General features: G+C 46.8%; 1 protein-coding gene and 1 pseudogene across 1 annotated transcript; one reads left to right on the top strand and one right to left on the bottom strand.

Moving 5' to 3' along the window:
* Positions 1-279: 279 nt before the first annotated feature.
* On the bottom strand, positions 280-4,946 carry RPS14 (ribosomal protein S14). Its single transcript, XM_036241952.1, has 5 exons — positions 4,834-4,946; positions 3,556-3,706; positions 2,749-2,910; positions 1,561-1,637; positions 280-403 (listed from the first exon to the last, which is right to left on the bottom strand). The coding sequence occupies exons 2-5, from the start codon at positions 3,702-3,704 to the stop codon at positions 336-338; spliced, it is 456 nt and encodes a 151-aa protein (XP_036097845.1). The 5' UTR covers positions 3,705-3,706; positions 4,834-4,946; the 3' UTR covers positions 280-335.
* A 606-nt stretch (positions 4,947-5,552) lies between these two features.
* On the top strand, positions 5,553-6,439 carry LOC118616217 (annotated as a pseudogene).
* The last annotated feature ends 7,557 nt before the right edge of the window (positions 6,440-13,996 follow it).

The following is a 13,996-nucleotide window of genomic DNA, read 5'->3' as shown; positions in this document are numbered from 1 at the left end:
CACTGCTATCTCCTCACCTCTTCTTAGGCCTCCTCCCAGGAAGCCAGTTTGCTGAACACAGGCTCACTCACCGTCCCATGTCAGGGGCTAAATCAACCCCTCCTGTGTTCCTGTCTGGTAGGTTATGTTCGTCCTCTGAAGCAATCTATCTACTTAATGCCTGCTGATTTAGCACTATGATCTCAAGTCAGTTCCACACCCTGGTTAAATGCAGACAGAAAAGGAATTAAACTTCCCCAAGAGGAGGCCCCTACATGAAGGAGAGATGACTGGAGTCGAAATAGCTCACACAAAGGCCATTTATTAACAGAAAACAATAATTTGAGGAGTTCTGTTCACAGACGGCGACCACGGCGACCCCCCTTCCTGCGGGTGCTGTCGGAGGGGATGGGGGTGACATCCTCTGTGGGGAGGAAAAGAAAACATCAATGCCTAGAGCTGGATGGGAAGAAGCCCAGGCCTCCCTAGGCCAGTGGTGCACTGGATCAGAAGTGGATCCTGCTGCTCCCAATGAGTCCTCAGTATGTAACAGATGGACGTGGAGCTGCCCCATCTGTGGCTTCCTCAAAGTTTCTGAAGTGGTTTGAGCATCCTTTCCAGAAAAGGAAGCTGAGGCACAGAGAGGGTACACAACTTGCACAGGATGTCAGAAACAGGCGACAAATCCAGGTTCCTGGCATCTAGCCCAGACTTTCTAGTAGAAAAATCCTCCTAAACGGTGTAACTGAAGACTATCTCCTTTTCAACAGGTAAAATGTTGAAAATATTCTGGAGAAAATTTTAAGGGAAGGCTGGACCGAGGGATCAGTACACATTGCCACCAAGTACACAGAAACAATAGAGAAGGGCTAACACCTGTGGCTACACAAATGCAGGGGACTTGCTGTGATTCTCAACCTCGGAAATGCTGCCCTCTGCCTTGCTTTCTGTCACATGACTGTCATGTCCTACTGATGGTTGCAGGCATACCCTGGACATATATAGCAGGTGCAGTTCCAGACCACTGCAATACTGCAATAAAGCAAGTCACATGAATTATTTTGGTTTCCCAGTGCATGTATGTTTACACTTTATTGTAAGTGTGCAACAATATTATATCTAAATAAAATAAAATAAATGTATTTACTTCCATTAGAAAACATGTTACTCCTAAAAAATGCTACCCATCAGATGAGACTGTTGGAAAAATAGCACCAATATACTCGCTTGACACAGGGTTACCATAGACTTTCAATTTGTACAAAACACATCAGTGAAGCACAATTAAAAGTTTTGCTTGTAGTAGGCAAGGACCATGCAGGAGGCAGCCCACATAAAAGCCAGTAGTAACCCCCTTGGGAACACTGTCAAAACAAGGACAAGTCTCCCCTTAGTTCCACCAGCCATGTCAGGCAGAGGTTCAGAGATTTTATGTCACATGGCATCACTCAAAGTCTATATTAACAAAGCTATATGCCAACCGCCACCAGACCAAGCCCCATACCCACTGGGCACACCGTATGTTTTCTGGGGTCAATGCTTCAAAGCAAATCCAAATATTAGCTCTAGAGGGGCACTCACCAATCCGTCCGATCTTCATTCCCGAGCGTGCGAGAGCTCTTAGAGCTGACTGGGCCCCTGGTCCAGGGGTCTTAGTCCTAGGAAATGAAGGTCTAGTCATTCAGGGTTCTAAGATCTCACAACCCTCTGGTTCAGCGACCTGCAAACTGTCTTTAAAGGGTCACACAGTAAATAACTTAGGCTTAGTGGGCCACTTATGATCCACTTAGTTTTGTGACATCCTTTAAAAAAAATATTTTAAAAACATAAAAAGAATTCTCAGTCCACTGACCACACAAAAACAAATGACAGGCCAGATTTGGCGACTGGGTCACAGTTTACACCATCTGCCTGCAGCCTGTTTTAATGCACTGCCCCTAAGCCACATGTTCTAAGTTTGTCTTCTTTGGTGATCTGTCCTTTTCCCAATACTCCACCCACCCAAAACCAAGACACTACCATCTGTCTACTGGACCAGTTTAACAACTTCTTATTTGTTCCCCACACAGAAGCCCTCTTTTAAAAAACTCAACCCCATCTACTGGACCAGTTTAACAACTTCCTATTTGTTCCCCACACAGAAGCCCTCTTTTAAAAAACTCAACCCCATCGGTCATTACTATTAATAGTGCCCGCCCCCACCTCCAGTCTAATTCTTACCAGGTTCTTCACCACCCAGCAGGACCTCTCTGATCACACCTCATGCCACTCTTTCCCTCAGATGTGGCAAATTCATTCCCACCTTAGGACCTTTTTCTAGCAGCTGGAATACTCCGCCCCCAATGCCATCCTCTGTCAATGGACTGACTTCTGGCACATTTAGGTCTTAGTTTAAATTACACATCATCACCAATCCATTCCCGACACCTGATTTTTGCTTCCCAGCACTTGCTGCAAACAGAAAACACACACTCCCCTGCTCTACACTGTTTAGAGTCTGACTGCAACAGCCTAAGTGCCACACAAGGCAGTAGAGTCTATCTTTACTTTTTCCCATCACCCTCTCCTAGTACCTAACCTAGTATGCAGTGGAGTGCTTAAAAAACACATTAAGTTGCTGGGGGGAGGGGGGTACACAGCATGCAGGAACACAACATTAACTATGTACATTAAGACGTCTTGTGCAAAGTCACAAAAGAAAAACCAAGCCTCAATTCAGGTATTCTGGCACCCAAGCCCAGTGATCTTAACACTTAGCCTCAGCCTTACCTATTTCCTCCTGTGGCCCGGAGTTTGATGTGAAGGGCAGTGATGCCCAGCTCCTTGCACCTCTGGGCCACATCCTGGGCAGCCAACATGGCAGCATATGGAGAGGACTCGTCTCGGTCAGCTTTTACCTTCATCCCACCAGTCACACGGCAGATGGTTTCCCTGGGGACAAAAAAAGCACAGGGTCACTTTTTTCTCATCCAACAAGGACTCAAGATTGTGAATATGTCCTGAGTCAAGAGGGCCACAGCTGGGGTATGGCAGAGGATGAAGGCCACCTTGAATATGCATCCTGGTCCTTGGGAAGACCAACATGGGCTTTTCATGGGCTGTCTAGTGGGTTCAAAGTCCCACGATAGCTTAACTCTGTATTAACACTTCACATTTACTGACTTTTGCATTCCATTCTCCCAATTACTCCACGAGGTAGGCACTATTAACCTTCATTTTACATACACAGAAGCCAAACTTAGAATTCGAGGGACTCCACACAAATCACAAAAACTTGTCAATGGCAGTCAAAACCCTTACCCAGGGCTACCTTTCAGTCCACCACTACCTTCTCTACAAAGTATCAAGAGACTGAGGAGTCTATGATCACCACACTGTAACGCCATAAACACAATGTCTCTTCTCTTATAACGCCAGTGCCTGGGAGATACTAAACAACCAAGCACCTTTCCTTATCTGAACATTCTTTGTAAGTCTTTCAAGAAAACTCCTTAAACTGCCACCCAGTTCCAGGGTCATGCCTTCCCCCAGCCCCTTGCTTAGTTGGGTCCTGTACCTTTCCACCCAGATACTCACTTGCCAGAAAGATCAGTGACATGGACAAAAGTGTCATTGAAGGATGCAAAGATGTGGCAGACACCAAAAACATTTTCTCCTTCAGCCACCTGAGGTCCAAGGCTGATGACCTGCTCTTCCTTCTTTTCCTTCCCCTTGCGAGGTGCCATTTCTGAAAGAAAAAGCAAAGAACCCCCAAGTTAACAGAACCCATTTTCCCCGACTATTCAAAGAAAACCCCGAGTTCTGCTCCTCTGGGAGCACTTGCTCCTGAGGGTGAGCTAGCAACCATGTGGTCCTGTACAAAAAATAATAATAATAACCCACCCTTAGAAAACATCCCTGGGTTCAAAGACCTCCTAACTTTAATTTACATTTTTGATTTACAAGATTAACACGTTTTAAAACACCATCATGTTTTATTGGTCCAATAGCTGTGCGGTGGATGTACTGCCAACAATAATCTCCTTACCTAGGTGGACTAGGTACTAACGAACGGCACACGATCCAGCACCTTCTGGTGTGAACCAAGTATCTCAGTCAATGGCGGTTTTCGACAGGACCCAATGTCCCGCAAGGGATGCCCACGAAGTGCACAGGGCACGCACGGGCCTCCTGCCGCTGCAAACACTCTGGCAACCAGGATTCCCAGGTGTGTCTTACTGGAAAATGCCCGCTGCGGCGCCTCCTTACCGCCGACAAAACCCATCTGTGCTTTCAGGGGTTAGCAGGCGCACGGCAAGTGCTCAGCAAACACCGACGTGCAGTCCCTAACCCCGACTTCTGGCTCCGAGAGGCCTTGCCTTGGGCGCCCAGAACTGGAAATCACCCAGACTTAGGAAACAGCCAACGGGGCCGTTTTTCCTGCGCTCCCTCCTTGAATGCTCACTACAACCCCCTTGGATCGGAGCGACATTACTCCCGTTTTCTAGACGAGGAAACAAACGAGAGACCAGACGCCTGGCCTGCGACCGCTCGGGAAGAAGCTGGCGGAGGAGACGGGAGCCCGCGTCAGACGAGGATCCCCGCTCCTTCCCAACCACGCCGTGTGGCCGCTTACATGCAGCCCGGTCGTAAGGCGGGACCAAGGCCTTCAAGGCTAGAGACACCCCACTCCTCTCTCAAGTCCGCCGCCTCCCGAGACGAGGCGAGAACCTGCGTCTGGGGTCGGCCGGCCGCGCTCTCCTCGCCCGGGACCTGGTTCGGCTTCCGCGGAAAGACCCCAGCCCCGCGCCCTCCGCCCCGCTGGACGCCCTTGCCACAGGATGCCACCGGATTATCCTCGCCCAGGCCTCCTACCTGCGCGCCTTGTCCAGATTCCACCACCGGAAAGAGAGACCGGGCGAGGGAGGGGCGACAGGTCACGTCAGTGACTCCGGAAGTATACGTCTGAGGTCACGGGGCGAGGCTTCCGGAACACACAGCCTTTAGCGTCCCCGAGGAAATTAAGACTCACCCTCGAAAAGACGGTTTGCTTAAGGGAATGCCAAGGGTGGCAGGGGCTGGGTGTACCCGGGAGCGGTCCGTCTCCTAGACTGCGCCGTGCGGTACATCTGCTGGCTGAGGCAGGCTGTGTTTTAGGATGGCGGCCGCCGCGGCTAGAAGACTTCCGCCGCCTGACTCCGGACCTGGTCAGCCTGGAGGCGGCAGCGCCCCTCGTGGCTCGGAGGGGAACAACAAAAACAAAACGGGCAATGAAGGGATTACACAAAAAACAAACTCATAGACAAAAGTATGGTGATTGCCAGAGGAAAAGGGGGTGAGGGGAGGTAGAAGAGGGCAAAGGGGAATAAATGATGGCGGAAAGAGACTTGACTTTGGGTGGTGAGTGCATGATGCAGTATGCAGATATTTTAGTATATAGCTTTGTACACTCGAAACGTGTGTGGTTTTATTAACCAATGTCACCCCAATAAATTCAATTAAAAGAAAAACAGGCAATCAGAGGTTGTCCTACTATGTACTGGGAAAAAATAAGAATAAATTATCCAGAGTCAGAGGGCTGAGAGGAACATCAGATGGCTGCCCAAGGAGAACCTCATGTTCAGTTCATACTTGTGTTGGTTGGTGATGGTGGGACTGGAAAATCCATTTGTGGAACCTCATCTGACTGGTGAATCTGAGAAGTATATAGCTACCTTGGGTTCTGAGATCCGTCCCCTGTGTTCCACACCAACAAAGGACCTATCAAGTTCAATGTATGGAATACAGCTGGTCAGTAGAAATTTAGTGGACTGAGAGATGGCTATTACGTCCAAGCCCAATGTGCCATTATAATGTTTGATGTAACTTAGAGAATTACGTACTTACAAAAATGTGCCTAACTGGCATGGAGATCTGGTAGGAATGTGCAATAAGATCCCCATCATGCCCGGCCAGTGTGGCTCAGTGGTTGAGCATCAACCCATGCACCAAGAGGTCACTGGTTTGATTCTAAGTCAGGGCACGTGCCCAGGTTGTGGACCAAATCCCCAGGGGGGGACATGCAGGAGGCAGCCAGTCGATGTTCTCTCTCATCGATGTTTCTACCTCTCTCTCCCTCTCCCTCTCTCTCTCATATCAATAAAGAAAAACAATTTTAAAAAAGAGAAAATAAAAAGATCCCCATCATCTTGTGTAACAACACAATGGATATTAAGGATGGAAAAGTTGAGGCAATATCAATTGTCTTCTACCAAAAGAAGAATCTTAAGGACTACAACACTTCCGCCAAAAGTATCTACAACTTTGAAAAGCGCTTCACCTGGCTTGCTAGAAAACTTATTGGAGACCTTAACTTGGAGTTTGTTGCCATGCCCTTGCCCCACCAGAGGTTGTCATGAGCCCAGCTTTGGCAGCACAATATGAGTGTGGTCCAGAGGTTACTCAGACCACCGCTGTCCCGGATGAGGATGACAACCTGTAAGAAAGTGAAGCTGGGACCCAGCATCAGAGATCTAGCTTTGTGGGAAACTGTCCTGTGATGTCAGTGGTGCAGCATGTTTGCCACTTCATTACATAGCTAGGCAGGACATATGCTTGATCTTTGGGATGCTGAAGGAGATGAGTGGGCTTCAGAGTAAATGTGGCAGTTAAAAAAAATAACTTCATTTGTTGGACCAACGTATTTAGCTGTTTTGGAACACAGGTGTTTCCTTATTGAGTTTCTTCTTTTATTTTTATTTTTCAAATATTTTTTTCTTTATTGATTTTAGAGAGAGAGGAAGGGAGGGGGAGAGAGCGATAGAAACATCAATGAGAGAGAACATCGATTGGCTGCCTCCTGCATGCTCCCCACTGGGGATTGGGCCCACAATCTGGGCATATGCCCTGCCCAGGAATCGAACCGGCGACCTCTTGGTGCACGGGTCGATACTCAACCAGTGAGCTATACCGGCTGGGCATCTTCTTTTATTTTTAAGTAAAAGAGAGAGAGCCCTGGCTGGTCTGACTCTGCGGTTAGAGCATTGGCCTGTGGACCAGAGACTCCCGGGTTTGGTTCCCACTAAGGGCACGTACCTCTGCTGCAGTTTGTCCCTGGCCCCGGTTGGGGTTGTGTGGCTGGCAACCACTTGATGTGTTTCTCTCACGTCAATGTTTCTCTCTCTCTCTCTTCCCACCTCTCCCCCCCCCCCCGCCTCTATCTGAAGATAAATGCAAAAATGTCCTCAGGTGAGGATAAAAAAAATAAAAATAAAAGAGAGAGAGAGAGAGACATTGACGGGCTGTTCCGCTTATTTATGCATTCATTGGTTGACTCTTGTATGTACCTTGACTGGGGATCAAACCCACAACCTTGGTGTATTAGGAGGATGCTCTAACCAACTGAGCTACCCAGCCAGGGCTTCCTTATCAAATTTCTAAAATAAGACTGTTACATTGTCCTGCTGGTGTGTCTCAGTGGTTGAGTGTCGACCCATGCACCAAGAGGTCACCGGTTCGCTTCCCAGACAGGATTGGGCCCAGATTGTGGGCCCAATCCCCAGTGGGAGGCATGCAGAAGGTGGCCAATCGATGTTTCTTTCTCATTGATGTTTCTCTCTCTCTCTCATTCTCCCTTCTCTCTCTAAAATCAATAAAGAAAGAAAAAAAATAAAACAAGACTGTTACAGTCATATCACAATATTCATTTGTGAAACCTTGTTTGTTACTGTCATTCCTTTTTGTTTAGAATCAGAATAAAGTTGTAATTCAAATACCTAAAAGAAAAAATAAATTATTCACTGCTTGTTATTATATACCAATCTGGGATAAGTGGTTTATATGCATTGCTTCATTTAATACAGCATGATCAAATAGATACTGTTTTAATTTCCCATTTATAGATAAGAATTTTAATTGAGGTTACACATTTGTGACCAATTTGGAATTCTGACTTCAAAGCCCATATGTTTAATAGCTACTTCTCTACATCCCTCTAATAACAATATTGAAGGACCTTAAAAAACTGGAAGAACATATAGCTAGAGATATGGGAAGGGCCAAGAAGTAGGTTATATATGTGTGTGTGTGTATGTGTATGTATGTATATATGTATAGATGTGTATGTGTATAGATGTGGATTTACACACAGAGAGAGAGATATATATATATCTATATATATCTACATCTATATATATATATATATATATAGAAAGCCCATGTAATGGACTTTATTGAACAAAATGAGTGGTTATGCAGAATAGCACATAGCCCTTTCTGCATACACATACAGAAGAGGCACTTCCTTTTTTAATGAAAATAATCTTTTTTTTTATCCTCACCCAAGGACATTTTTCCACTTTTGTTGAGATAGAGTGGCAGGGAGAGAGAGAGAGAGAGAGAAACATCGACATGAAAGGGACACTTCAAGTGGCTGCCTCCCACACAACCCCAACCAGGGCCGGGGACAAACTGAAACCGAGGTACATGCCATTAGTGGGAACCGAACCCGGGTCTCTCTGAACCACAGGCTGACACTCTAACTGCTGAGCCAAACTGGCCAGGGCAAAGAAAATAATCTTAACAATATTTTTTCTTTATAGTTAAAAAAAAAATCCATACTCATTATAAACAATCTACACTATACAGAAAAGTATGTAAAAATCACATCTAAATTTTTTCTTCTAGAAATATCATCATTATCAAATTAGAACATCATTCCAGCAATAACTTTCTATACTTATATCTATACCTATATCTTAGTATTTAATATACAATCTTACATAAACGAAATTGTATTCTATGTGCCACTTGATAACCTATTCTTTTTTTCCACTCAACATTATGGACATCTTCCCATAACAACTAGCAGAGATCTGCAACATTTTGTACAAATATTTTAAATTTTATTCATTAGTTTAAATATTAAATGCATTCACAAAAATAAAAAATTGCAAAGTTACCCAAAAGTATACAAACAAAAAACAAAACACCCTCCTTCTCTCACCTCTGTCCCCAGCAACCCAATCCTCTTCTGCCAGCAACCAAGATAACTGGATTGCAGCATTTTTCATTACTACATAATATTCCTTTATATAGCTCTACCAGTAACTTTTTAAACCAGTTCTCTATTGTTGGACATTTTGTTTTTGTCCAAAACTTGCAAATATAAATAAAACTGTCAAGAATGCACCTGTGTTATTTTTTTCTCAGGGTAAATTGCCAGAAGTTGAAAGGAATAGGTATTTTACATACTGATACATGTTGCTAAACTGCCCTCCAGTAAGTTCATATCAATTTTTACTTCTGCTAAACTGAGAAACTGAGTATGTCTCCTTGTTGTATTTCTTCCATGATTAGTAAGCCCAGATGTCTCTTTATGGATTGTTTTGAGCATTTGCATCTCTTCCATGAATTGTTTCTTTATACTGTTTGAAAAAGAGGCTTTTTGTGCTCATGTAGTGAGTTCCCCAATTGAGGAGGTATGTTAGCAGAGACTGGAGTCTTATGGGGTGGGCTCCAGACCTCTAAACCTCAGCAAAGGAAGGCGTGGTGAAATGAGCACAGCTTGATCTTATGGCAGAAGGCAATCTACACAACCACCTCAGGACAAATTTCTCTGCAGGAAAATTTTATCATCCCAGAAACCATCAAAGTCATTGCTTTCAAACTCCATTTGATTATATAATCAACATGTTTATTATTTCTACAAATAGTTACTAGTTGTGGGTCCTTGGGGAAAAATTGTCACCTCTCTGGGCCTTAGTGTTCTCATGTGTAAAATGGGATAATAGTATTTTTAAATATGTAACTGAAACATATACCTTTATTGGGCACCTACTCAGTGTTAAGCTCTGAGATACAATAAGAATAACATTTAAAATAAGACTTGAAAACAGAATAGAGCCCTGGCCGATTTGGTTCAGCGGTTAGAGCTTTGACCTGCGGTCCAGAGAGACCCGGGTTTGGTTCCTGCTAGGGGCACGTATATCAGTTGCGGTTTGTCCCCGGCCCTGGTTGGGTCGTGCAGGTGGCAGCCACTCGAAGTGTACCTTTCACATCGATGTTTCTCTCTCTCTCTCTCTCTCTTCCTCTCTCTCCCTCCCACTCTATCTGAACAAAAAATGAAAAAATGTCCTTGGGTGAGGATAAAAAAAAAAAAAAGAAAACAGAATAGGAATTAGTTAAACGAAGGGGGAAAGAATGGTCTAGACAGGAAGAACAGTATATGCAAAGGTCCTGAGGTGGGAAGGCACTTGAAGGGTTCAAGGAATTCCTCAAGGCTGGAGGAATGGTAGGAGCCACTTTCTGCAGGGTCTTCCCTTTGCCTTGTCTGTTTTCCCCATTCCACCCCATCCCACACACCATCAACACTGTGAGTACAGAGAATGTGTTTACCATCCCCTCTCATAGTTTGTTCATTCATTTGGTATATTCTTATTGACCATAGCAGTGAGTGGCCGAGATGGGCTTGGGGACAAGATCATTAGAGAAGAGCAGGTCAAGTGACCAGAGGCCAGGTGATGACAGCCTCAGCTATGTGAATATTGAAATGACTAAGAACCAAACAGGGACAAATTGATCGAGAGTGCCTTTGAGACAGGTAAAGCCCTCGAGGATGGGAGGGTGTGACCCAGGGATTGGTAGAGGTCTGCACTGAGGTGGAGTAATGGGTGCTATGGCATAGCAACAGGATTCAAAACTAGTGTCCTTTAGGGAGGGGGGAGGAGAATGGCCTGAAAGTGACAGAGAGGAGTAGGGAGAACAACATGCTCGTATCCTGTGACTTCTCCGTCCCCTCTGCCCACCTCTTCTCACTTCCACAGGCAGTGGAAGAAAAAGGAGAAGCCGCTGGGAGGCCTGAGGGAGAATGTAGCATCCTCAGAGGACAGCCAGGTTTCCTAGGACAAGACGGAAGTAATCAGAGACAACACGGGGATGGAGGAGATTCCACTCCAGATGTCCTGGAATTCCTGAGGGAGGGTGGCAGGAGGCTTTGAGGCCTTGAGGAGGGACTGAGGAGGGGCTTCCCTGGGCCCCATAGGAACCAGAGTGCTGGAGACAAGGGAGGCCCTGGGTGCAGGTCAGGCCAATCAAGGCAGCATGAGATTAGTGACTGACACTGTAGTTGCTTGATGAATAATATTAGCAACGACAGCCCTCACATTAATTGAACATTTGCAAAGTGCTAGACCTTGTACTGAGTTGCATGTATCATCTTATTGAATGCCTTCCCTGACCCTGTGAGTTAGAAAAATTTTATTGCCCTCATGTTATTTTATTTTATTATATTTTTATTGACTTCAGAAAGAGGGAAAGAGAGAACATCAATGTGAGAGAGAAACAGTGATCAGCTGCCTCCTGCGCGCCCCCTACTGGGGATCCAGCCCACAACCCAGGCATGTGCTGCAACTGGGAATTGAACCAGTGACCTCCTGGTGCATGGGCGATGCTCAACCACTGAGCCACACGGGCCAGGCTGTTGCCCTCATTTTATAACTGAGGAAACAAGTTAGAGGTCAACAGCCTTAAGTGGTGATGCAGGGGCCTGAGCCCAGGCAATCCGACTCCAGAACCCCAGTATTTTTCATCTCAGATCCAGGCATTCTTCAAATACCTATTGAGTGCATGAATGAAGAGAAGGAATTGACCTTGAGAAAGCCAAACCCAAGCTCTTTCCTGGCCCCTCGAGCCCAGCCTGGAAGGCCTCATACTTCCCATTCTACCAACAGTTTTTACTTTAATTTACACGTGGGATCCATCTTCTCCTCCCTTTGGAAGGAAGTTTGCAAAAGGGATTGAGGAGAGGGTGGGGAGAAGCTGTGATCCAGAGAGGGTAAGTTAATTCACACAGCCAGGGGTAACAGACCAGTTGTAGCCCACCAGGCCTTGGGACTTGGAGGTGGGGCCCAGCCTGAAGCATCACCCTGCATTCTTTCTGAAAAAACCCAGTTTCGGTCCTCTATAGGCTGTGACCAGCCCGCAGCCTGTGTGTATGGGCCTCAGACTCTCTCAGCACTTAGCATGTGGAGGGGAGCATTTCAGGGCCTCGGCCAAGGTCTTTGTCTAACAGGAATTCGAGCAAGCAAGATGGAGGCTGTGGCATAGGCTTAGCAGTGGAGGGGGGTGCTGTGGAGCCACAGAAGGCAGCTCAGCTCTAGCCTGGTCAGGGGCCTCTGGGCAGGGGCCATTTTAGTAGAGGCCCAGTGTGGGAGTAGGGGTTAGCCAGAGCATGGAGAAGATGGCGGGGAAGAATTCTCAGCCTGTGAGAAAACAGCCTGTGGACAGGGCTTGAGTCAAAGGAAAACTTGGATTATTCAGAAACATTTGTGGAGAAGTTCTGTGTAGTGGAGGGGAGGGGAGGGAATGGTGGGAAGTGAGCTTGAAGATTGGGGGGTGGGCCCACAGGGGTTTAGGGTCAGAGTTTTATGCTGGTGGGCAAGAAGCTAAACACACCCTGATAGGCAGCCCCTCTGTTAGCCCCTCTGTTTGTTCCTAGGCCCAGCTACACCCAGTGAGATCCATCAGGGTAGGTCCCACGCTAAGTGGAACAGAGGGCTGAGAATGCCTGCTCTCCCCTACAGGCCCACTAGGTGGCGCCTGATCCCCACACTGCAGAAGAAGAGCTGGGAAGAAGCCTTGGCAGAAGCTGTGTGTGTGTGTAGTGGGGGGTGTTAGGGAAGGGTTTTGGTTTGGAAGTGAGAGTGTGTAAATCTGCACTTCAGTCAGGACATCCATCTTGGACAAGGTCGCCACGGTGTACACCTTTTGTGCCTCGTTATAGCCCCAGGAGCTCAGAGTTTTATCCACATTTTCCAGAGTAGGAAACTGAGGCAGGAGAAAGTCAGTGGTGTGCCTAAGGTCACTTGGCTGGTTCACAGTGAAGTAAACGGACACAAGTTGCCACGAAATCTCCTAGATCCTGATACAGGCCCCTATGCACTTTGCCATACTGTAGAACCAGGTTGTGAATGACCTGCTCTGGGTCGCCTCAAAGGGAAGAACAGGACCCAGTGGGTTGCTAGCACCAGGATACAGACTCTGGGTCACCTATTTATTTAGCACATTTATTGAGCACCTACTATGTGCCAGGCACTGTGTTGGGCTCTGGAGAGCGATAGAGCAATGGGTAGCATAGATATCATGGAGCAGCCTAGCAGGGGAGACAGCCAGCTGTTATACAAGTGAATGGGCCAACAATGTCATCATTACAGATTGTGGTAAGTGCTATTAAGGAAACAGGCAGACCCAAGAAGATTACAGGCGTGGGCTCACTCTCTTGGGGAGAAGAGACCAGAAGGGTGAGAAGGTACAGTGGTGAGGAGGGCTGGAGGGGGCATTGGGCAGAGGGAACAGCTGGAGCCAGAGTTGCTGAGGCTGAGAAGAGCCTGAGGGACTGCATGGAGGTGGGGGTGGCACAAAGAGAAGGACAGAGATGAGGTCATCCAGGGCGCCAGGGTTCCGGTGCCCCCTGGTGAGGAGCGTGTGTTATATTCTACATACCATAGAAGGCGGTAAAGGGCTGTAGGCAGGGCATGGTGTGTTCTGATTTATGTATTTTAAAGTCCACTGTGCCTTTGTTTGGAGAGTCAGGTGACGATGGTCATGCAGGTGAGAGATGATGGTGGCTCAGAGCATAATGGCAGCTTTGAGGATGGAGGACATTCAGATTTGAGAGACACTTTCGAAATAGAATCTACGTGGTTTATGGATGGATTGGATGCAGGGGTGAGGATGATTCCAGGTCCTGGGGCTGAGCAATGGGTGGGCTGTGGGGCCATTTACCAAGGTGGGGAGCCTAGAACCCAAGTGGAGAGGTCATGACTTGGACAGAGGGTGGGAATCAAGCTCAGGCCCTATGGGAGCCACCACGTGACATCCTAGTAGAAAAATGGGGCAGGCAGGTGGGGCTCATGGGTAAGGTAGGGGCTACTGATGGAACTTCAGGAGCCTCTAGATTGTACTTAATGTCAAGGGATTGAATGAGATCACATAGCCTACTGTTCAGGCAGCTCAACAAAGAACAGGAGGTAGTGAGGGCCCCATCACTGCAGGTATGCAG

This window comes from Molossus molossus, unplaced genomic scaffold (assembly GCF_014108415.1).
Source record: "Molossus molossus isolate mMolMol1 unplaced genomic scaffold, mMolMol1.p scaffold_m16_p_4, whole genome shotgun sequence".
Classification (NCBI taxonomy): Eukaryota; Metazoa; Chordata; class Mammalia; order Chiroptera; family Molossidae; genus Molossus; species Molossus molossus.
This window is presented reverse-complemented; position numbering and strand designations above follow the sequence as displayed.

Bases quoted from the DNA above. Each gene is read 5' to 3' on its own strand.
- RPS14 (XM_036241952.1), bottom strand. From the start codon at position 3,704: ATGGCACCTCGCAAGGGGAAGGAAAAGAAGGAAGAGCAGGTCATCAGC. The intron at 1,638-2,748 runs GTAAGGCTGAGG...TTCATTTCCTAG, and splicing joins CGGGCCACAGGAGGAAATAG to GACTAAGACCCCTGGACCAG. The intron at 404-1,560 runs GTGAGTGCCCCT...TCCTCCCCACAG, and splicing joins AATGAAGATCGGACGGATTG to AGGATGTCACCCCCATCCCC.